A 25807-nucleotide genomic window follows, 5' to 3' on the forward strand; every position below is an offset into this window, starting at 1 on the left:
ATGGAATACTGTTGCCACATCTGGGCAGGAGCTGCTAGAAAGGACTTGTCCTGCCTTGATAGAGTTCAAAATAGACTTCGTAGCCTCGTAGGAGATGTCCTTTTCTCCTCCTTGCAACCTCTATCTCACAGAAGAGATGTTGCGAGTTTGTCTCTGATGTATCGTTATTTTCATGGAAAGTGTTCAACTGAGCTTCAATCTATGGTCCCCCCTCGCCAAACTTTCACAAGAAACACTCGTCTAGCTGTAAACACTATCAATAATTTCCCCCACTCTTTATCTGTGCCTAAACCTAAACGTAGATTCCATGAACAAAGCTTCTTTCTTAGAACTGCACGCCTGTGGAATTGTCTTCCGTTTTCCTGCTTTCCGGCTGACTACAATATGGTTGTGTTCAAGTCTAAAGTAAATAAGTTCTTGATGAGCCGTTCCATATAAGTTATTAAATTTACCAAATTTTCATTACTAATGATTACTATATTGACCAATTTCTACTGTACACTCTTTAACCCTTATCCTTGAGTGGCCTCTGGGCCTTGATAATGTGGTGATGCCTTTGTAAAAAAAAAAAAAAAAAAAAAAAAAAAAAAACTGTGCATCAAATGAATAACATAATACTTAGTTTACTGCACCTTATTATAACAAAATCCATACAGAATTTTAGCCATATTGGCCCATAGGTGTCTGAGAAAAAGTAGAATGGACAGAGATTAAAAGAAATATTATATATCATCTTCATGCAATCTTGATATTTACGGTGTTGCAAGTATCTCTTTAGTGCCTATAATATCTAAACATTTGACGTTAAATTTGAACTCAACTCCAACTCCAAAATCCAACTGTTCTCTTCTCACTGCACTTTCCACACTGACCGCACGATGCATGAGGTAAAGTTCTTTACTTTTAACCACACGCCCCCTTGATCTCTAAGATCAATAATTAGTATCATAGTCCACCATCCACGCTGGGCGTCTTCGTTCACGGTGCGATCGTCGAAGAGTCTCTTCTTCAGACACTTCAACATCAGCATCAACCTCCTCTTCCTCTGATGGCAAGGAGACTCTCCGTATATCTAAAATGTGACGAGGCATTCCGTCAATCGCTACCTTGTTTTTGGAGAGTACTTCAGTCACTGTACCTTTTCCCCAGCGAGTCGTGCAACGACAATTGGGTGGTTTCACCCACACCTCTTCACCAACTGCGATGTCCACGCAGGCCTGTTCTTCTCTCTGTGTTACACCCAATGGATGTCACCATTCATAAGAGAAAATAGACCCGTGCGGCACTGAATTTTCGTCTTGACCAGCCTTCGGCGTCATATTGTACCAAAAAACTGCTTCTCGGGGCGAAATCTAGCTTCTTGATACCACAGCTTTTATAGTGCGATGGTGCCTTTCTATAATTCTATTTCCACTTGGACGGTATGCAGCTCTAAAATATAGCCCCACATTCCACTTCACACATAAGTCTCTAAAAACTTCAGAGCGGAAAGACGTACCATTATCCACCAACAACTCTTCTACTGGCCCCCTTTCCATAAAAACCTCCTTGACAACTCTCTACCTCTTCTGACATTTCATTCTTGATTTTCCGCCATATCGCTACTCTCCCAGGCCCACAATCTATCATAGTTACATGCGGTTCATGTTGATAATGTGTAATGTCAATGGCCAATCTCCGTCAATTCTCTTCAATGTGCAGTTCCACTTTTTCATGTCTAGCCGGTGCAGGGTCGATTGATTGGCATTCCCTACATTGTTCCACCACCTTTTGGATGTCTTGCATTGTGATGTGCGAGTTTACTTTTCTTGCCAGGTAAAGGGTCCATTCCTTTCCAAAATGATGCAGGTTATGCAGGTCTTTTAAATTCTCTACTGCACAACATGCTGGAGCCCCGTCTCTTTCCTTGTGTAGCCAGGCTTTCTTGACTCTTGTCAGCCCATCTGCTTTATTTTTTTGTGGCGGAACTAAGGTAATAGTTACCTTTAGTTCAAATTCTCGAACCAAGTCTCCCAACGCTCCAAGTCTACGCTTGATAAGCATCTCCGCTGCTCCTTTTGTTTTGATCCGCTTATCACTAGACAGCTCCGATTTAATCCACGACACCACTGTTGCAGAGTCTGTTTTAACGTTCACTATCTTTAGCCCCCACCCATTTTAGAGCCAGATTGATGCCTTTCATCACAGCATCAAGTTCTGCAACATTGATATGGGCGCTATCATCCTTTTTGCATAGCCAAGCAGCATCTTCAACAGCCACTTCTCCTATTTCCAATAATACCCCTAATGCTACACTGCTAGCATCAGTCCACATCACCCCTTCATGTCCCTCCTTTACATGCCATTCTCCTCTTACAGTGTCCATTTTTTTCACTTCAGCAATGACTTCTTGTATCATGAGAACCACTTTTTGATCAACTGCATCTGCCCAACTGTCTGTCCCAATCTGCCTTTTAATAAAACTGCACGCAGTTCACAGCCATCCAGTTATTGGGTGGTGGCCAACCAGCTTTCCACATATAGAGAAAAGCTCTCTCTTGGCTAGGTCAACCTTGGCTTCAGGGATCTCATTTCCTCGCCCAAACATCAATTTTCCTGCCTTATTGTTCTGTAGTCGAAATCCCAAAGCCATTCCGTTTTCCAGTGACTCAGGCGGTTTTGTCGTCAGTCCATATGCTTTGATATGCTCTCTCACCCTTTCCGCAGTCACATCTGTTTCATCCACTAGTACATCGTCGATGTAAGAGCAGGTGCCTCTCTTCACTGCATCGTTTTTGGCCAACACTGTCTTAAGAACTGCCATCATTATCTTTGGTGCAGAGTTCAGACTAAATCCTAATCTGGTCAGACAATAAACTTGACCTTTGTACTCTACCAATTGATACTTCCACAATTTCTCATCCACATTAAGTTGGAGGTAAGCGGACTTCAGGTCCACAATTTTAGTTGCCTGCTTCATCCTCCTCCATTTCCTTACGACTTCTTCACACACGTCAATTCCGTCCTTTGTGTGACAAGCGACAAACTTGTTCAGCTCACGGAAATCCAACACTGGCCTAACTTTCCTCTTAATAGGTTGGACCACAGCCATGAGTGGCAAAATTCCTTCAACTTTCCTTGACCACGGCATTAATATTCCTTCATCTATCCATCTCTCAACTTCTTTTTCAAACTGCGGCTCCGCAGCTCCTTTCAGTGTGCTTTTGTAGCAGCTGACCCAATTCATCAATACAGGTGGCTCTGCAGTCTATCGCCATTCTACCATCCATTTTTCGCCATCGAAGCAGGCTCGAAAGTCATCATCCTCAATCAGGCACGGTCGGGGTTTCGATGGTTGGTTGGTATCACCCCTGGTTACACTTCCTGTTATTCCCGGTGCACTCTGATTGCTAAACTTCACCTGGCCTTTAGCAATAGTAGCTCCTCCCAGTCGGTCTATCGCGTCCAGGCCCAGCACCACATCAATTCCTGCAATCAGTCTATCCAGCACGATCACTCTTAGCCACAACAGCATATTCCTTACTACAATCTCAGCATTGGCCTCTCCACAGCATTCCACTTCTCTGCCATCCACCGCTCTAACATTGCTGGTTCCATTCCAAGAGTTGGCGACACTTGTAGTAATAAGTGTTGTTGTACATCCAGTATCAACAAGAGCTCTAGCCCTCTTTCCATTGATTGTGATCACTAACTGTGGCAACAAACTCTCATACGCCTGTTCAGTATAAAAGGGGTGACTACTGTCGCAATAGCACCCCTTTACTCGTTTCCAGGAAGCGAAGGGCAATTCCTGCTAATGTGCCCTACTTGGCCACACCGAAAACAGATAATGTCTGGCTGTGGCTCCCCACAGTCTCTCATCAGGTGTGGTCCTTGACATCGAAAGCATTTACCGGTAAATCCATGGCCTTGTTTCATCACTGGTCGCTCCTTTCCGCTTGCCACAGCAGCCGCGACCACCCCCGAGCTCACCGGACTGTTTCGCCAAAACTCTAGCATGCCTTAGAATCTCCTCCACCTCCATGGTTTCAATATCAGTAAGTCGTTGCAGTTTCATGGAGATACGATCAGGGAAACCAGTTACAAGCGCCAACTTTACAGTCTTCTCAAGGCTGCGTCCCCCATATTCAGCCAATCCTGCTAGTCGCCTTATCTCTGCCATGTACACGTCCACAGACTCCCCAGTCCAGGTGACTCTTTTTAGCTTGTTGTAAGCCTCAAACGCGCTCTCGGAAAATGCGGTCTTTAACCGGTTCTCGATGCTCTCAGCAATGGCCTGATCCGTCTCTCCCATTTCTAGATAAACCGCTAGAGCACTTCCTTCCAAATACATAGGTATTAACGTGACTACATCCTCGATCTTCTGCAGCCTTGCCACCAACTTCAGCTTGTTAAGCCACGCAACCACGTCACCTTCTCCAGTAAATGGCCTCAGGATATCACTGCTCAATCTTACTTGGTCACCCATTTTTGTCACTGCGCTGAAATAGCTGGACGTTAAATTTGAACTCAACTCCAAAATCCAACTTTTCTCTTCTCACTGCACTTTCCACACTGACCGCATGATGCATGAGGTAAGGTTCTTTACTTTTAAGCACAACGTTTTATAGAGTTGATGCAAGAGATGTTATGACCGAATCAAAGAAATTGTTTTATTAAATTATTTAGATTTTTTCCTTTTTTTTTTTTTATTTTATGGTTTGCTTAGCATTAGTCAAGTGTAAAAATAAAATGATTTGTTTACAAAGTTAAATTTTTGTAATTTTAATTTCATAATGAAATCCTTTTGTTAAATAGAAAGGTTTTAAAAAATTTCTTTATGAGTTGAGATTAATCCAGCACAATAAAAATGTGCAATGTGAAAATTTGTTTTTAACGCTTAAAATTTAAAGTGTTCTTTAGATTTTGTTTTTGCTCCAACTCCAAAATCCAACTGTTCAAAGGAAATAACTCATTAAGGATTACTTCCCTTTTGTATATATCCGGTGAGTAAATAAAAATGTATTCATTTTAAAAGTTTTCTTTGTTGGAATAATTCTTTTTTTTAATTTTAAGACACAAAATCAAATATATTTGTGCTAATAACACAGTGAAAAGAAAAAAAAGAAAAAATAATCTTGTCCGAATCAAGTATCGATATGTCAGACTAATTGCTACTTAAATCTAACTTTGAAAACTTGACAAGATAACTTTATATATCAAAATGTCATTTAATTTCTGAAGATGCTTTTTCAAAAAGGAAATATATTTTGAGCTAAAATAATTGCTGTGTATTTAAGCTGACATATTGATTTGGAAGCTATGACCAGCCCTCGCATATTCGGTGTGCGATGATGGAATCGCGAATGACTGAGACATGCTGAAAGGTCGGCAGTGGACAGACCTGGATGAACTGCTTTGATTTTTGAAATGGTAAATTCACTTGGAGCCGACTCAACCAATTCTGGGTGAATGCCATCACAAGTAAGCTGACACATCATAATTTGATTCTGACTAGCTAATTTCATTTGTTATTGTTATGCTATGTTCTTTCATGACCTCTGTTGAAAAAGAGATAATAGGGTGGCCACACATGTAATTTTGAAGCAAGAGTTGCACAATCTCTGACCACACTTCTGAGTAAACACCGTAGATTCCAGTCATAATGAGAAATCGAGGACGATTGGAAACAATGCCAAGATAAGCAGAGGATAGATGCAGCACCTGATATTCTCAAATGGTCACCATTTTTGTATTAAACAAGCTCAATGTCATTTAATTTTGGTGATCTAAAAGGAACCTATGTATCAATGTGATTATACCGCACTATATTCTGTTATTGGCAATATAAAAACATTTTGCTACAATTTCATTTTGGATATGCAGTCTTGTCCAAATAACTGAAAATATATATGCAAACATTTTTCAATAATGACCAACAAGTCAAAATGAACAAGTGTCATTGAAGAATATAAAATATATGAGTTGTCTCCCTTACAAGTAAACTTTTTGTTTTTCTGTATCCGTGTGTAAACAAATAAAACAAACTAAAAGGAGTGCCGGGCAATGCTAGGTAGTGAATAAATAAAATACAAAATAAGGAAGCCATATTGATTGTTTTATTCGACATCTGCTTTGTTATAAATCATTATTTTTCTGACAATATGTTTGGACATTAATTTCAAAGTTTAACAAAGTATTGTTAAGCCACACGTTTATATGAAATTTGGAACAATAGAAAGAAAGCTTAAACCGACATCAGCTGACCACGAGTTTTACCTCTAATTACTTCAATTGTGTTGCAGTTGTTAGCTATACAAATGAAACAAAATGTCAGTCTACCCCCCCCCCCCCGTTTTAGGAGTTATCACAAACAAGCTTCGAGTTTAGAGTGCAAAAATGGTAAATATAATAAAATTCCATCCAATTTCAACTTTGGGGGGGGGCTTCATAAAATTTGAATGAAAATGAAAAAGTTACCTTTTTCTTGTTGTAAATGTACGATTCTTTCACTTGTGTTATTTTTTTTTACATTATTTTTTAATGTGGATATTTTTTTTACATTATTTTTTTAATGTGGATATTTTTTTTTTACATTATTTTTTTAATGTGGATATTTTTTTACATTTTTTTTTTTTAATGTGGATATTTTTTACATTATTTTTTTTTAATGTGGATATTTTTTTACATTATTTTTTTTTAATGTGGATATTTTTTTACATTATTTTTTTTTAATGTGGATATTTTTTTTACATTATTTTTTTATGTTGATATTTTTTTTACATTATTTTTTAATGTGGATATTTTTTTTACATTATTTTTTTTATGTTGATATTTTTTTTACATTATTTTTTAATGTTGATATTTTTTTTACATTATTTTTTTTATGTTGATATTTTTTTTACATTATTTTTTAATGTTGATATTTTTTTTACATTATTTTTTAATGTTGATATTTTTTTTTTACATTATTTTTTTAATGTGGATATTTTTTTACATTTTTTTTTTAATGTGGATATTTTTTTACATTATTTTTTTTTAATGTGGATATTTTTTTACATTATTTTTTTTTAATGTGGATATTTTTTTACATTATTTTTTTTTAATGTGGATATTTTTTTACATTATTTTTTTTTAATGTGGATATTTTTTTACATTTTTTTTTTTAATGTGGATATTTTTTTACATTATTTTTTTTTAATGTGGATATTTTTTTTACATTATTTTTTTTATGTTGATATTTTTTTTACATTATTTTTTTTAATGTTGATAAAAAAAAATATCAACATTAAAAAAAATAATGTAAAAAAAATTACATTATTTTTTTTAATGTTGATATTTTTTTTTACATTTTTTTTTAACGTTGATATTTTTTTTTTACATTTTTTTTAATGTTGATATTTTTTTTTACATTATTTTTTAATGTTGATATCTTTTTTACATTATTTTTTAATGTTGATATTTTTTTTACATTTCTTTTTAATGTTGATATTTTTTTTTACATTATTTTTTAATGTTGATATTTTTTTTTTACATTATTTTTTAATGTTGATATTTTTTTTTTACATTATTTTTTAATGTTGATATTTTTTTTTACATTATTTTTTTTTTTTTTACACAGTGATCACCACTTATCAAGGCCCGGAAGCCACTCAGGGATAAGGGTTATTGCAAGTACATTACGTTAGTGTGGAGATTTGATGAAGTGTTTACTTAAGGGGGCGGTTCATTAGGAATTTGTTAACATTGGACTTGAAGACATCCAAGTTGTAGTCCAGAGGGAAGCAGGCGGACAGAACAGAGTTCCACAGGCGTGCAGTTCTAAGAAAGAAGCTTTGTTCATAGAATCCGCGTTTTGATTTAGGCACAGATATAGAGTGGGGGAAATTTTTCACAGTAGATTCAGCTAGACGGGTGTTTTTCGTGAAAGATTGGTGAGGGGGGACCAGAAATTGGAGTTCAGATGAGCACCTGCCATGGAAATAACGATAAAACAAGGATAGGCTCACAACGTCTCTTCTGTGGGAGAGAGGTTGCAGGGTAGAGAAAAGGGCATCCCCACTAAGCCACAAAGTCTATTTTTTACTCTGTCAAGGCAGGATAGGCTGTTTTTAGCAGCTCCTGCCCAGATATGGCAACAGTATTCCATCCTTGGACGTACTTGGCTTTTATATAGATTGAGAATTGCATCAGTAGTGAGATATCTTCTGGAGCGGTAGAAGGATCCCACCATCTTTCCAGCGACCTTGGCAACAGACTTCATGTACGTGTTCCATTTCAGATCAGGAGTAAAGGTCAAGCCCAGAAGCTTGTCAAAACACGGGGCCTCACCCAGACGAGAGCCATCCATCACAATTGATGCCAGCTGGGGATCAGAGCGTTGATGATGTAAGGATAGGAGTTTGGTTTTGGATGCATTAAAGGTAACCAGCCACATCTTCCTCCACTGAACCACGCGCTAGAGATCAGAGGAGAGAGAATCAGAGAGAACTTTGTCATTTACAGCCTTTGATGTGTTGCCGTAGATGGTCGTGTCATCAGCATAGATGTCAACGAATGATTTAAGTATGTGTTTAGGGAGATCATTGATGTAGATCAGGAAGAGAGTTGGGCCCAGGATGGACCCCTGAGGGGCTCCAGCATTTATATTGCAGGCCTCCGATTTTCGTCCATCTACCACTACTCTTATGAGCCTATCGGAGAGAAATGATTTAATGATTGAGAAAACATTTCCAGTTATACCGTAGCTGGAAATCTTGTGAAGTAGACCCTTATGCCATACCTTGTCGAAGACCTTTGATATGTCAAGAGCAATTGCCCTAGAAAGGAAACCTTTGTCAAGAGATTCACTAATCCTGTGAGATATAACCGTCAGCACATCTGCGGTAGATCTTGCAGAGCGGAAACCATATTGTGTGTCACTAAGAAGGTTATTCCTGCTGAGGTGGTTGACTATTTCTCTATTTAATATGGATTCCAGCAACTTACTCATAACACACAGGAGACTTATAGGTCTGTACTGAGAGGGAGATAACTTATCACCTGAATTTTTAAATACAGGGCAAACTGATGAGGTCTTCCAGGGAGTCGGAAAGCACTTCTCCTTAAGGCATTATTTTTTTTAATGTTGATATTTTTTTTTACATTATTTTTTAATGTTGATATATTTTTTACATTATTTTTTAATGTTGATATTTTTTTTACATTATTTTTTAATGTTGATATTTTTTTTACATTATTTTTTAATGTTGATATTTTTTTTTACATTATTTTTTAATGTTGATATTTTTTTTTACATTATTTTTTAATGTTGATATTTTTTTTTACATTATTTTTTAATGTTGATATTTTTTTTTACATTATTTTTTAATGTTGATATTTTTTTTTACATTATTTTTTAATGTTGATATTTTTTTTTACATTATTTTTTAATGTTGATATTTTTTTTTACATTATTTTTTAATGTTGATATTTTTTTTACATTATTTTTTAATGTTGATATTTTTTTTTACATTATTTTTTAATGTTGATATTTTTTTTTACATTATTTTTTAATGTTGATATTTTTTTTTACATTATTTTTTAATGTTGATATTTTTTTTTACATTATTTTTTAATGTTGATATTTTTTTTTACATTATTTTTTAATGTTGATATTTTTTTTTACATTATTTTTTAATGTTGATATTTTTTTTTACATTATTTTTTAATGTTGATATTTTTTTTTACATTATTTTTTAATGTTGATATTTTTTTTTACATTATTTTTTAATGTTGATATTTTTTTTACATTTTTTAATGTTGATATTTTTTTTACATTATTTTTTAATGTTGATATTTTTTTTACATTATTTTTTAATGTTGATATTTTTTTTACATTATTTTTTAATGTTGATATTTTTTTTTACATTATTTTTTAATGTTGATATTTTTTTTTACATTATTTTTTAATGTTGATATTTTTTTTTACATTATTTTTTAATGTTGATATTTTTTTTTACATTATTTTTTAATGTTGATATTTTTTTTACATTTTTTAATGTTGATATTTTTTTTACATTATTTTTTAATGTTGATATTTTTTTTACATTATTTTTTAATGTTGATATTTTTTTTACATTATTTTTTAATGTTGATATTTTTTTTTACATTATTTTTTAATGTTGATATTTTTTTTACATTATTTTTTAATGTTGATATTTTTTTTTACATTATTTTTTAATGTTGATATTTTTTTTTACATTATTTTTTAATGTTGATATTTTTTTTTACATTATTTTTTAATGTTGATATTCTTTTTACATAATTTTTTAATGTTGATATTTTTTTTACATTATTTTTTAATGTTGATATTTTTTTTTACATTATTTTTTAATGTTGATATTTTTTTTACATTATTTTTTAATGTTGATATTTTTTTTTACATTATTTTTTAATGTTGATATTTTTTTTTACATTATTTTTTAATGTTGATATTTTTTTTTACATTATTTTTTAATGTTGATATTCTTTTTACATAATTTTTTAATGTTGATATTCTTTTTACATTATTTTTTAATGTTGCATGCAATATTATGCATTTTATGTATTTGAAAATAGATTAATCTTAAAGAAAAAAGAGCTACTCATTTATTTGCCTTCTCTCTTTGAGAAGAGGTTAATTTGTTGCTGGTCACCTGAGGTGCCCCTGTCGAGGAATGCCTACAGGGCTCCACAAGCATTTTTTTTTTTTTGCATTTTGAACCTTAATTTTTTTATTGATGAAAATAAAAATCTAGCCTGATTTTAACTATGAATCATTATGAAGATTCAATGTGTTAGCTGTGAAAATTATTTTTATATGAACAATCGAAGTGATACTTCTGTATTATGTTTGCATATTTTATTTTAGATGTAATAAGATTTTGCATAATGTTTAGGTCGGTTTGACCTAATAATTATTGTTTTTAATTATGATTTATTTCAACTTACAAGATGACATTATATTGTTAAGAATCTTTCACTTTTTCAAATTCTGCATTGAAAATGTAAAAATCTTAGTTATACACTGAAAATTTTTTGGTTATACATTGAAAACTTTTCATCGCACACTGTGAAAATTGGCTTCTGCACCAATAGGACACAAGACAATTGAACTGCCAAAATAAATTTGAGATCATTGTTTATGTTTCACAAAGATCTAACAATAAAAATTTGTGAATATAACTCTTCTCCATTACTCAGTGGAAGTGGTTGGGCAGTGATTCACTAGGTGTATCAGAATTTTGAGGGAATTTTTGACACCCCTAAAACGAAACTGCGAAAAAAATATAAAAAACTTGTAATTTCTCTTTTAAAAGTGGGTTGCTTATTTTCTTCATGGAATTATTTAAGTTGTTTAAAAAATAACAGAAATATTTTTTATTTTTTAAAAAACAGTGTTTACAAAATGTTTACAAAGTGCCGGCGGGCCTCCATGCAACCATGTTTTTTATGTAATGAAATCAATTGAATTTTACAAGTTAATTTGTTTACAATTTTTAAACTTTAAAAATCTATCCAAACTTTTCTATTGGTTAAATTTTTACGATATTTTCAGGGTCAATGTGAAATTTTATGCTCTTTCCAATGAACCAAATATAATATATATCAGGGTCGAAAGTCCGGTTTGTGAATTTTTTTTTCTTTTTCTTCATTTTGGTGTTAAGGCGAAGAGAAGAGAATTTATGTGTTGTTCCGGTGGTTACAAGTGTATAGTGCTCCAGTTTCGAGCGAGATTTAAAGTAAAAGATGGTCATACACTTTTTGAAGACACTTAACCAAACTTTCAACCGTGATGAGGCTATGTATTAACAAAATATCGGACTTACAAAAAATAATCCGTAAATAAAAATGATTTTATTATTATATTCGACACTTCTAAGTTTTCAAATTCCCATTTTAATTTTACTTTAAAAATAACTAAAGTAAAAGATGGTTATACACTTTTTGAAGACACTTATTTTTAAAGTAAAGAAAAAAAAAAAAAAAAAAATCACAAACCGGACTTTCAACCCTGATGAGGCTATGTATTAGCGAAATATCGGACTCATAAAAAAAAAAATCAGTAAATAAAAATGATTTTATTATATTCGACACTTAAAAGTTTCCAAATCCCATTTTAATTTTACTTTTTAAAAAAAATGTGTTTTTTGGAAATTTACCTGTAAAGTCCAAAGTGCAAAACCGTTTTTTTAAAAAAAACACATTGATTTTTTTTTTTTTTTATTGGAGCCTATGTTCTGCTTATATTATCCAGTAAGTAATTTTTAGATATTTAAAAAAAAAAAAATTTCACTCAATAAAGAAGAATGAAATATAAATCAAAAATTTATGTATTTCTTTGAGAAAAGAAAAAAAAAAATCCTTGAGTGTTTTTTTTTTTTAAAGGCAAAATCTTATAAGTAAAATTTGACTATTTTTAAACTATGGGAACACATATTTCTTCATGCACAAGGCTAGACGGCTAACGTGAACGTGCGGCTTTTACTGCCATCTGTAGTTCTAAACAAGGACAAACGGTGACTTCCGGTTTTTCAATAAAGACGTAAAAATGCTTGCGCAATCACGCTTTTTTCAAATAGTGGTTTAAAAAATTCTTTTATTTAAAAAATAAATGGAATTTAAAATATAAATATGGATAAATTCTGAACAAGAATGGAACTAAACATTCAATAGTATTTTTTATAGGTAAGTGATTTTTTTGAATTTATATCTATTTTTTATAACCGAAGTAAGTAAAATTTTGTTGATTTTCTTCAAATCTTTTTTAAAGAAAACCGATTTAAAAAAAAAACAAATGTTGCATAATTTGCTATTAAACCTGTTATTTATTTAAAATCTGATCTTTGCTGCTTTAATTGCTCCTTTAGGGTTTGAATTACATTTTTCAAGTAGTTATAAGCTCGAATTATTCAATTTTTTTTCACACATTCTTAAGATCGGTTTCTGACACTGCTAGTGATTCACAAGAGAAAATAGATAATTATGATTGCTAACCCTTGTTTAGGTGGAAAGCCAACATAAAAATGTAGTTGTGAAAAACAAATATTAAGTACATACGTCAATTCAGTTTACAGACAAATTGTTTTATGAAAAAATGTTATTCTTCAGTGAAGAATTGTGCTCTTGGATGATGAAGAAATGTTCTTATGTTTTCAGTAACAACATTAGGGAACAAGCCCTGTGTGCGTGGTCCCTCTCTGGTGCTGCATGTGAAATAAAGCCACAAAAAATAGTGAAGAAATGATGAATGTGAGAAGTGTGAAGGGTCAATGTTGCGTTCACATTTTCGCCAAGTTTCAGAAAAATGGATGGGGCAAAAGTTATGGAGTAAATAGTGCCATTTTTTTTTGCAATTTTGGGGCATTTGTAAACCCTTTTCAGCTCTTGGGAATGCCAAATCCCAGTGAAAATGGACAAACGGTGCAGTTTCATGCCTGAAGACATGTATATTTGAATTCAGCACTATGGAAATCCACTATATAGACATACATATCAAGTTTTTGAGTAATATGAAAAAAGAGCTCCAAAAAGGCATGTTTTTTTTTAGCCCTAAAAGTTCCAGAGGGATGTGAACCAGAATTTTGCCAGGGTCACCCATACTGAATTTATATTAAGAACAATGGCCTCCACATTTTGACCAAGTTTCAGGAAAATCTAATGGATGGATCAAATGCTATGAGGCAAAAAGTGTAATTTTTGGCCATTTGGGGGCATTTTTTTACTTTTTTTGAGCTCCTGGAGATGCCGAATTCCAGTGTAAATGGATAACAGTGTAGTTTCAGACCTTAACACATGTATATTTGAGTTGATACCATGAAAAACCACTATATAGTCAAACATATCAAGTTTTTGTTGAGAGATATGAAAAAAGAACCACAAAAAGGGGCGTTTTTAGCACTGAAAGTTCCTGGGGATGCGAACCAGAATTTTGCCAGGGTCATCCATACTGGATTTATGTTGAGAACAATGGGCTTCACATTTTGACCAAGTTTAAAAAAAAATCTAATGGATGGATTAAAAGTTATGGAGCAAAACATGTAATTTTTTGGCCATTTTGGGGCATTTTTGACCTCTTGAGCCCTGGGGATGCAACAAGAATTTTTGCAAAAAAAAAAATATTTTACTGTGCACATCTATTTAATGAAATACAATTTGTGGCAAAATTTCAGGAAAACTAATAGACAGTTATCTCCAACCAGAGATATTTTCAATTCTTTGTGCCCCCAACCATTTTTCTTTTGGCTGAGTATTACCTGTGACATCTGCCGTTCATATGCACCACTTAAACATGCAACCTAGTCTATGTTTACAGAACAAAATGAAGCTTCCATGAACAGTTTCTTCCCAAAACCTTTCCCAACTATGGAATATCAACATGTAAGTAATCAAATTCCACCAATTGTTTCTGATTTTCTCATAGTTCTGTTCTACATCCAATTGAAAAACATTTATCCTCAAATCATTTTTGGCCTTGATAATCATTGACTCATTAGTTTAAAATGAAGAAGTTACTTACCAGGATGTAAACTAAAATTTGTGTCTGGATAATTCAAGCAGTTTTTTAATATTGCAATATCCTCCGGCATGTAAGGAAGACCACTGCCTTCAAGATCTGCTGGATCCATCTTCATGACTCAGCAATCTGCAAATTAAAAACACAAAATAAAAAAAAAACATTCATTCATAATTTTATTACTAAATCAAACTAACAGAAGTCCCTAATATTGACTGGGTGGTTGACTCCTGATCTTTAATTATGCAGTGTTATATCTAGTAAGTGGTATACAATCGGTAACCTAAAGTGCTCAATATCCTGGATAGAGTAGATACGCATAAAGGACTTCATTGCCTGGGAAAAAAAACCCATCAATATGGTTTGTTATACTATTTTCCACAACAAAATCTACTTGGCATGGACAAGGGTTGTCATAATAATTGTCATATCTGGTGAGTGGTAATAGAAGAGTGCTCAATATCCTAGATAGAGCAGGTGCATTTAAACGCAGTGTTTCTTGAGAGATATAATTTGTCTTTTGTTATTATGACAAAGTGCACAACGTTGCCCAGGAACAATATGTGTAATAATTTAATATCATATCAGGTTAGTGGTATACATTAGTCAATCCAATGTGCTCAGTATTATGGATAGAGCAGGTATGTTTAATAACTGCATTGCCCTCCAGAAAAAAAAAAAAAAAAAAAAAGTACATCAATGTGCTAAACTATTTTGTACAAGAAAATCTGCTTGGTATTAGCCAAGATTTATGATAGTAATAATGCACTATCATATCTGCTAATTGGTACATAGTAAGGAAAGAGTGCCCAATTTCGTAGATAGAGCAAGTGCACTTAAACACAACATTGCACAGGAGAAATACTTTCTTTGTTTTGTATATAACATAATCAAAAATGACAAAGTACATGGTGTGGCCTGCAAACTAAAAAAGTAATACCTCAGTATCATATACAATAAGGAATAAAAGATAATCAATCTAAAATGCTTAATATCCTGAATAGAACAGGCACGGTAACAACGATGTCACTTGGATTTGGATTCACTATTTTAATTTTATATGGCCTTGGGCAATGCTGGGTAACCCTGCAAGTCTGTCAATAATAACATTACCTGAAGATTAATTAATGTGTACCCTTGCTCCAAACAAGGGTACACATTAATATGATAACTATATCACCATTTTGATCCTATTTTCTAATTATCTTATACACAAAGTTATCCTGTTGGTTTGTACTATTTGATATATCTGCATACATATATAGTGATAAGTAATAAGATTGTACATCTAAAATTAAAAATTGGTTTAAGCCTCCCAAACTTCATACTAGAATATATAGCACAACGGATAAAGTACTAGGTAAAATTAAGTTGTGACACTCTTCTAGAAGTTGGAGGTTCAATTCTCAGTGTGGACAATACTCAGAATACAATTGCGAATTATATGAGAGTTCTACCTTGTCATGGCTGATAGAATGAGAGCATGTTACAGTCATGGAATAAATAAAAAGTTCTAATCACAATTTTGTGCAAATTCCCAAATTCTATGATACACCTGAAGAAGATTGGAGGTTACATAGCTGAAATGTCGTACAAATAAAACTCAAGATAAGAACAGTTGTCTGAATATACAAATTATCAATATTTATTTAAAAACATTCAGAAAAATTATGTTGGACTTTAGAATTTAGACCTAATAGCAATGGATTTGACACAACATCTTTTATTAGTTATTACCTTTTTTCATCTTCCCAGAATGTTCTTTAGAATGACAAAATGTTTTTCAGTTCACTTTGTTTAGGAAAAATTCTTTTGGTTAGAAAGATTGTTTTACTGGTAGCAATTAAAAGAATAACAATCGTTTTTGTCTATGTTTTTAACATATATATATATATATATATATATACACACACTAGCATGGGTGTCCGGCGTTGGCCGAGTGTTTGAAGGTGTATGTTGAGCCCCCCCCCCAAAAAAAAAGTGGTAGCAGAAAGGCAGGCTCGAACCCGTACCGCAAAGGAGGAAAAGAACGGGGAAAAAAACATGACATCTTTGCTGTTATGACTACCGCCAAACCGGAAGTGACATAGGTTTAAATTAAGGCTAGACAACTGAAAAGAGGGTATGACTTTCAAAAATATCAGTGAAAAAAGCGGCCCACTCCCTGTAGAAAAGTGCCCAGTTGAGGGTGAAGAAAATGTTTTTAGCCAATTTTTCGATATTTGCCGTCTGAAGGGTCGAGCTTAAAAACAATATTGATTTTGTGAAAATCCGTCGCCTTTGTCGAAAGTTTTAGGCAGACATGCAAACCTACATACATACATTTATATATTGGTAGCTCAAATTTTCGACCCAAACCGATTAAAAGCTTGCCCTATCTCTGAATACCCTTTATGTAAAATTTCAAATGTTTAGACCAGAAATTGTCTGAGTAATTTGGTAGAGACTGCAAAGGTCAAATTTTTTGTTAACTTTGACTCCTATTATGACCCCTTAATATTTGTTTTGGGCTCAAATCAAGTTATTAAGTTAGATCCATGTCTAAAGAACCTATATCTAAAATTTCAATTGTTTATACCCAAAATTGGCGGAGGAGTTTGGTAGAGTTCTCAAAAGGTAAAATCGTTGAACTTTTACCCCTTAACAGCCAAATTTCTTTCCAAAAACATATTACAAAGATTTTCCCAAATCTCAGTACCCTGTATATCAAATTTCGAGTCTGTAGACCGAGAATTGACAGAGTTATTGCATAGGGAAATGTACACAGACACACACTTTCATTTTTATAGATATATATATATTGCCTTTGTTTTTTTTCCTTTATTTTACTTTCAATCTAACTTCTTTTAAGATAATTACAAATGCCCTCCATTCTGTTTCGAGAGACAATGGATAGTTCCTGTAAGAGTGTCTGCACATGTAATTGGGAAGCAATTACCAACCTCACCTTTCCAGAGTCAGCACTGCCTGATTCCAGTGACAAGAAGTCCAGGACAACTGAAAACAATGCCAAGGTATCTTCCAGTTGGCCATAAGGACTCAAACATATACACGGACTTTGAGTCTATATTCGAAACACCCCCTCCCCTTGAGTAGAGAATCAAAACTAGAATCAGACGTTAGCTACTTATATTTTCTCTACCACTCTCCCTCGATCCAGGACTGTACTCTAATCAACCAAGTCTCTGACAGCATAGATACAGTACTCAAACTTGATACTATTACATGAATTTGGTGACTTTAATGTCCACCATTTATTAGCTTGGTTTCTCTACTTACACAGATGCAACTGGTAGTATAACACACAGCTTATCCATATCTCATTCCCTATCACAGGCAGTTACATTTCAGACACGTTTCCCAGACCAGCAAGATCCACACGCCTCAATTCTAGACCTATTTCTGACCACAGTTTCCGATGATTGCGTAACAAATGCCCATAGCCCACTCGGGAATGCTGATCACACTGTGATAATGGTAGAAATTGCTCTGAATTCTTAACCCAAAGCTGAAGAGCCATTGTTGAAAACAAGGTATTATTAGAATGCTGACTGGAAAGACACCAGGAATCTCATCAGAGATGCCCAATGGGGAAATATCTTTTCTCTTCCTGCAGAATAGTGAGCAAATGATACCACAATGGCAATTGAAGATCATGTTCCCACGTGGAAGTTCTATAGTAAACTCCACTCTCCCAATGGTTTACTTCTACTTGTGCAGCTGCCATTGTTCACAGGTAGCATGCATACCACAGATTTTTCTGGCATAAGTCTAGTACAAACAGACTAAAGTTCATAGAAGCTAGAAGTAATTGTAAGAAAGAAATAGCGACAGCTAAGAGAGAATATACCAAACCACCAGAAACCACATCAAAGCGCCAAACTCATAATTTCTGGAAAATCTACAACAGTGTAGTAAATAATCAGCAATCAACAATCCCCCCACTATCGCACAATCATGAGGTTATTTGCACGGCAACCAAGAAGGCTTGCCAGTCGGTTTGCTTCAAACTCTACATTTGACCCAGCACACCACATCCTGCCTGATTTTCCTTTGCAGACAGACATCACACTAGATGATCTGAAATCACCTCTTCTAAAGTGCAGGATACCATAAAAAAAACCTAGACACCTCAAAAGCATGTGGACCCAATCTCATCCCGGCTGTACTATTAAAAAAATGCTTTGCTGAAGTTGCTCCAGTCCTCTCCAAACTTTACAACAAATGCCTCAACGAATCTTGCTTTCCTGACTGCTGGAAATCTGCTTCTGTGGTACCAGTTTACAAGAATTCTGGCGAAAGAACTGACCCATTAAATTATCACTCAATTAGCCGCCTCCCTCTTTTCACCAAAATATTTGAGTCCATAATCAATCTCTAGTCCATCACCTTACAGTTGCTAAACTTCTGACAGACCAGCAATATGGATTTAGGCAAACCTGTTCTACAGCAGATATCCTAACTAATCTCTGAACATATGTATCATATGTTGGACAAAGCAGAAGAGAGTATGGCATGATCATACAGTATTACTGGACGAATACGAATACTTAACATAATTAAATCCTTCTTAAACAAGAGAAGAATCCAGATTGTTCTCAACGTTCGTACATCTAAACAATATGATATAAATGCGGGTGTACCTCAGGGGTCGATCCTTGGGCCTTTATTATTCCTGATATTCATAAATAACCTCCCTGATAAAATTGTCTCTGAGATGGGTATATTTGCTGATGAGACCATGCTCTATAACAGGCACGAAGGGAAAACGAATGAACACACATCTAAGGTGATGGCAGAAATACTAGAGGAAGACCTCCAATGTGTAGTGGAATGGGGACAAAAATGGATGGTCGCATTCAATACTGCTGAGACTAAGCTTGTTTCCTTCAATAATTACAAGAAACCTTAACCACCGATAGATATGGCTAAAGATACATTACTTGAAAGTCTTTCATTCAAACTCCTTGGCTTAACGTTCACAGGGAAGAGGAGTTGGAATAGATACATTGAGAGCATTGCCAAGGCTGCTGCAAAAAAGGTGAGCTCTCTCTACCGTGCTAGAAAGTTACTTATGCTTGAAAGTATCCTGTACCTCTACAAAGCTACCATTTTCCCATGTATGGAGTACTGTTATCACATTTGGGCTGGTGCATCTGCTACTAGTCTCACTCCTGGACAGGTTCAAAAGAGAGTCGCCAACCTGATAGGTCTTAAACTATCATCTAAGCTTCAACCTCTGTCCCATCGATGAAATGTGGCATCCCTCTGCTTGTTTTACAAGTATTTTAATGGTAGATGTTCCAACAAACTACAAGCCCTTGTACCCCCTTTATGTAAATACCCCCAACAAACCAGACAAGCAGCAAAATCCCACCCCTACAGTAGAAATCCCTAGATGTAAGAAAGCCTTCTACTGCAGACTCTAGAATTCCCTCCCGGGTTCTTGCTTCCCCAACTATACTGACATGCAGAAGTTCAAGTGTAATGTAAACCGACATCTTGCTGCTCAACTCCCTGCATAGTATTCCTGCAACTTATGTCCCTGATAGTAGCCCCCTACATCAGTGATATTGTCCCTTGTTTGGGATGAAAATGTAATAAAAACATTTAAAAGTTTAAAAAAAAAGATAAACAAAGAGCACATACAATACCTAGATTTCCTAGATGGTCACCCATTTTTGACTGACCAAGCTCAACAATGCTTAAGATAATTACTGAAATAAAACGGAAACTTTTTTTCCGACAAAAAAATTACACTAAAATGACATTGATGAATCTCAAACACCAGGTAAGTATAAATAGTAAATATTGCTTTTGCTGTTCATGAATGTTTGAACACAAACTCACAAGATTATTGTAAAAATTTTTAAAAACAAGTGATAGTACAGCTTTTGAACCAAAAAAGCTGAAAAAGACGAAGGAAGTAAATGATGTGCACTAGTAATAATAGGATTTGTAAAATAGGAAGATGCAGGATGAAAAGACAGTCTCAGTCTCTCTTGTCTCAATGGCAACAATGTATCATCTAATTTATAAAATTATGTTGACCAGATTTTAAAAGTTGGATCTAAATTTGATTCTGACTAGCCAACTTTTGAGATCAGGATTGATAATTCATATTATCTGTTCTCATCTTGAACGTTATCCTTACTCGGAATACAATTGTGAATTACTTGCAATTTTTGCTTAAATGTAGCTGGTAGAATGGAGGCATACTGCCCCTATGGATTAAATGTAGGTATATGTTTGATATGCAGATTCCCAAATTTTACAGAAAGATACCAGAATTCAACAAGATACACTTGAAGAATGTCAGATTTTGCATTGGTCTAAACATGTTGAAAATAACACTCAAGATGAGAACAATAATCCAAATATTACGAATAACAAATCTTCATTTGGTATTTTTTTTTTTTTTTTTTACAAAGGCATCACTATTTATCAAGACCCAGAGGCCACTCGAGGATAAGGGTTAAAGAGTCTACAGTAGTCAATTGGACAATATAGAAATCATTAGTAATGGAAATTTGATAAATTTGTTAACGGCTCATCAAGAATTTGTTTACAGCAGGTTATTTGCAATAGCCTAACATACTTTGCTACAATTTATTTTTTAACTATATTTAATCTGGTTCATTCTGAAGTCATGTAGATATTTTCAAATAATCACCTTAAAAGAAAAATTAACTATAGTGAATTACTTTTAATAACAGTAAGAGTTATTTCCCTTCACTGATTTTAACATTTTTATTTTTTTTTACTTGCTTTTATTTTTCATCCAAGATTTACTTACAATTAATTTTACTCTTGTTTTGTTATTAAACCAAAACTAGGTTCAGTTTTAAATACAGAAAATAATAAAAAAGGTATTATGAAAAATATTTATGAAATAAATTTGACTATAATTGATCCCAAGCAATAGCGAGTCAGTATAACGAGTTAGCTATAATAAAGTTACATTTTTAATCATTAACAATGATGACAATTTAATTGCAAAAGAGTGTGTAAAAAGATTTCTGTTGCAATATCTTATGTATATTGGGGTATGATTAAAGAAAGTTGAACATGGCTTGAAAAAGTTTCCATCAAATAAGAAATGCCGACCAATTAGGACGAGTAACAAAGAAGTTAGCCACGAAAACATCATCATGCCAATACTTAATATCAAAAGATTCAAGAAATAAAAAAAAAAATGAAATCGTTTTATCAGTTTTTATCAATAAGTTTCAAGAGTTTATGAGGTGACACGTGCTTTAAATCGAATAAGTTGAGTCAACAACTTGTCAAGTATTGACCACGAAACAAAAGATAACAAAAAGAAAATTAAAATAGTAACAAAACTGTCAGACACAATGCTATTTAGGTTTAGCTTCTTAAATATGGACGATTTAACTGACTTAATGGAATAAGGCTTGACTCAAAATGTTGGCCTATAAAATACTTCCTGGTTCTTTCAGTTTTATTATTAAAAATAAGTATGCAAATAGTTTATATGATTTTTTTATTATTTGGAAAAATTATTTAAAATATATTTATTTTTAAATGTTTTTCTTTTAATTATTAAAATATTTAACGAAAATGATCGTAATTAAAAAAATATTTAATACTTAAAGTTCAAATGACTGGTGATGAAAATTTCAATAGTAACAAGGGTTTCTCTGGCGTTGAAGAGAAAAATTACTTTGGACATATGTGTGCGATATGCACATATTATAATTTAAAGAAATTATTTTATTAAATATTTTTATAATTAAAACAGAAAGTTTAAAATTTTCTAAATTTCATTAATTTTTTAAAACGCCAATTCTGAAAATAAAAAAAAAAATCGTAGAAAATATTTGAATAGTTTTCTTTTGTATTGTAACTTTTTTTTTTTTTTTTTTAAATCAAAACCGGAAGTAACAGGAAGTATTTGAAATCTGGAAACTATTTTGGTCTAACACCGTTTTCAAGTCAAGACTTATTTAGTTATGCAACTTAATTTTATATAAGCACAAGTTGTAGCTTTATTTTGAACAAACAGAAAACCTATGATGGATATAAACAATACATTTAGCATTACTTTTGAATTTTTGTTCAAAGCGCCAATGAGTATCAACTAAACTTTAAAAAGTTGATTAAGGATATTCAGGTTTGTTGTGAACGAATATCACATTTAGAATTGTTACAAATAGTTTTTATAATATTAAGATCCTTCATATCCAATGTAAACATGAACATTTAAGTGGAAAAAACATGGCAACCACTAAAAACTATTATAGAATATATAGGATTCTAAAGGTTTTAATATCATAAACACTACTTATCAGCAACAATTTTAAATGTGATATTCATTTAAAACAGACCCAAATATCTCTAAAAATCTATTTTTCAAAGATATGTCTTTAGTTGGTAATTCTCGGCAATTAATTTTTTTTTAATTTTTTTAGGAGATGGAGCACTTAAATGGTGAAGTTTACAAAAAATAAATAAAAATAATGTGAACAATGTTATTTACTATGTTGCCAATGATGCATATTCATTAGTTTAACAGTTTACTCAACATAGATATTATTGACGTATACATCATTCTGTTTAAAATTTTATCACATAAGTCAAAATTTGATGTGGAGCAATTCTTATTGTTACTAAAGTTTTTAAAGGTTTCAGAAATACAGATATAAAAGATGGCAGCAAGCAGAAAAAAAGGCAGAACATCAGGCTGGAAAACCGAGATTAAACCAAGAGAAAAAAAAAGACAGCCAGATTGACATAACACATAATAACTGCTGAAATAGCTTGAAAATTATATTCAGATGCTTAATTCCTATTTTAGTCACGTAAATTATTTAATTGAAAAAAGCATACTCATGCAGGACTATTCTCATCTTAGTCTAAACTAGCTTCAGATATGTCTGCCTACTTTCAAATATCATTTTTTTTTCATCCTTGGGTATATATCTGCAGGCAAAATAGTATCAAATACATATGCATGCCATCCTTTCATCCTCAATCAAATGGACAGGTTGAACATCTTCTGGATGTTTTTAAGAGAGTACTTTTAAAACTCAAAGAGAAGAGAGAAAAATGCTAGAAATCCAACAGATATTCCTTAAGTATCTATAAAGAGATACCAAACCCAAATGACCCTTATGATAGTGTAATGGCTCTGTATTAGCCACAATAAAAACAGAACAACAGTGTAACTCAAGACGTGTATGGATAAAAGACAAAGGGTTACAGAATGAAAAGAGTGTTTTACGTTCCACCGAGCAAGCGAGGTTAACTCCAGAACTAGAGCCCTACCCGGGATCATTAAGAGTTCCGGTATATATGAACAGTGGTTGAGTCCATTAAGAGGGTGGTTCCCCTACAACAGATAGTTCTTTGGCTGAAGCTCTATTGAACCCGAAAGTCTGATTCACCAATGGACGTCATTCACCTAACTTTACAAACTTCTCACAAAAGAAATATACAAATGGAACAGTAATTCAACCATCATGGTGAAGTTGCATTTTTAAACAAAGACAAAAAGCCTTAACAAAAGATTACAGAAATGGCGAAAGCAGTTAACACACGATTACACAAAACGGGAATATTATTTGAGATATGTAGTCTTCCGAGTTGATATGCAAATCATATATGAATCTCATGCAGAAAGCAACATGCTAAATTATGTTTCCTCATTGAAGATATTATTGGTCACGAGTAAATTACAAAACACAAAAAACTCCAGTTATGAAGAAATTATCATTGTTATGGTCTTGGTATTTTTGAGGTTTGAGTGTCATTTCTTTGAAAAATCTTAAATTTTTAGGATTTTTACATAACTAGAGCATTTTGATTGTTTTGGAATTTAATTTTTGCCCTTATGTTCGAAAAAAATGTAAAAAAAATGGTTGAGTTTATTCTAGAAAGAGTCATCAATGTTTGAGAATCAATATTTAACTGCATTTTCCACCAAAAATTTTTTTTAATTATAATTTCCGAATGTATTATTCAATTGATTAGCAAAACACCAAAACAAGTGAGTGCACAGTGAACGAGGGGGGTTGCCCCCTTCCCCCATTCAACCCCAAAAGTCTCCAGCGGGCATCAAATCCTGGTGAAAATGAACAAACGGTGCAGTTTTAGGCCTTAACATATATAAATTTGAGTTCTGCACGATGCAAAAAAAGAAATGGCTAAGTCCATCATTTACCCTCCTACCACCACCTCATTTAGCCCCCAAAAGTCCACAAGGCCTTAACATATTTAAATTTGAGTCAACACTATGCAAAACTGCTAAATAGACATACACAGAAAATTCTGGACAAATATGGTAAAATAATCCCAAAAATGGAGTGTTTTTATAGCTCTGAAAGAGCCCCTGGGGCACACCCAAGAGTTATCGCGAAGTATAGACAAACAAAATTATATAGAAATCAGTTAGTTACAACTTTTCAGAAAGTTTTATATAAATCCAAGTCATCAATTTTTTTTTAATAAGCACAAAAGTGTCAATTCTAACCCGAAAGGCATCCATACAGGGGGCAGCCAGAGTTTTCCCAGAAAATCAGTTCTGTTACTTTTTTACTCATATTATGTTTAATGTTTGTGCAAAAATTTTTTAAATTCTAAGGCATAGTTATTGAGAAAAGTGCAAACAGACAAACGGACTAACAGACAAAGATGAATTTACAGGTCCACCCTCCTTTTGTCAGGGTACCAAAAATATGAAAGGATTGTGTGTCCAAAAAGTTTGTAAAGATTTTTCTAAATAAAACATTTAATTTCAAAATGTTAAAAATGTTTAACAATAATATTGCTTGTTCTAGAAAAAGTCATCAATACAGTATTTAACTGTATTTTCCTGGCAGTAAATTTCCCCTAAAAATTTTATTTGTATCCAGAAAGTGTGTAAAGATCCTTTGAAGTAAGAAAAACAAAACATTACTCAATTTTAAACAGTCTTAAATCCTTAAAAAGGAAGCTTTAGACCCTCTTTCCGCTATCATTTATTTTTTTTTTTTTGCTTCAGTTAATCTAAACTAGCTTTAGATATGTCTACTTACCTTCAAAATTCTTTTTTACACCATTGCGCATACTGCAATAGTCTCTCTTCTCCAATTGAACTGAAAAGCCGGTCAAAATTGGGTCAATGCATAATTTTACAATGTCTCTCTCCATGTGTCATAGTTATTTATTATGTCTGTTGAATTTTATTAGAAATTAAAGTTCTTTTACAAATAAACCTATTTTATGTCTGAGTGGTTTTACTGACACTCAACCAGTTAAAACTAAAAACGGTCAACTGGTAAAACTGATATA

General features: G+C 33.0%; 1 protein-coding gene across 1 annotated transcript in view; it reads right to left on the reverse strand.

Annotated features, from left to right (window-relative positions):
* The window catches only part of LOC145268762 (differentially expressed in FDCP 8-like), a 163024-nt gene that overhangs the window by 100449 nt on the left and 36768 nt on the right, over positions 1-25807 (reverse strand). The window contains exon 2 of the mRNA XM_080124356.1: positions 14519-14644. Within this exon, the coding sequence (XP_079980482.1) occupies positions 14519-14633 (115 nt within the window). The 5' untranslated portion in view covers positions 14634-14644. The remainder of the gene's footprint in view (positions 1-14518; positions 14645-25807) is intronic.

The sequence above is a fragment of the Euprymna scolopes genome, chromosome 44 (genome assembly GCF_053919585.1).
Source record: "Euprymna scolopes isolate OS-2025 chromosome 44, ASM5391958v1, whole genome shotgun sequence".
In the NCBI taxonomy this organism is placed as follows: Eukaryota; Metazoa; Mollusca; class Cephalopoda; order Sepiida; family Sepiolidae; genus Euprymna; species Euprymna scolopes.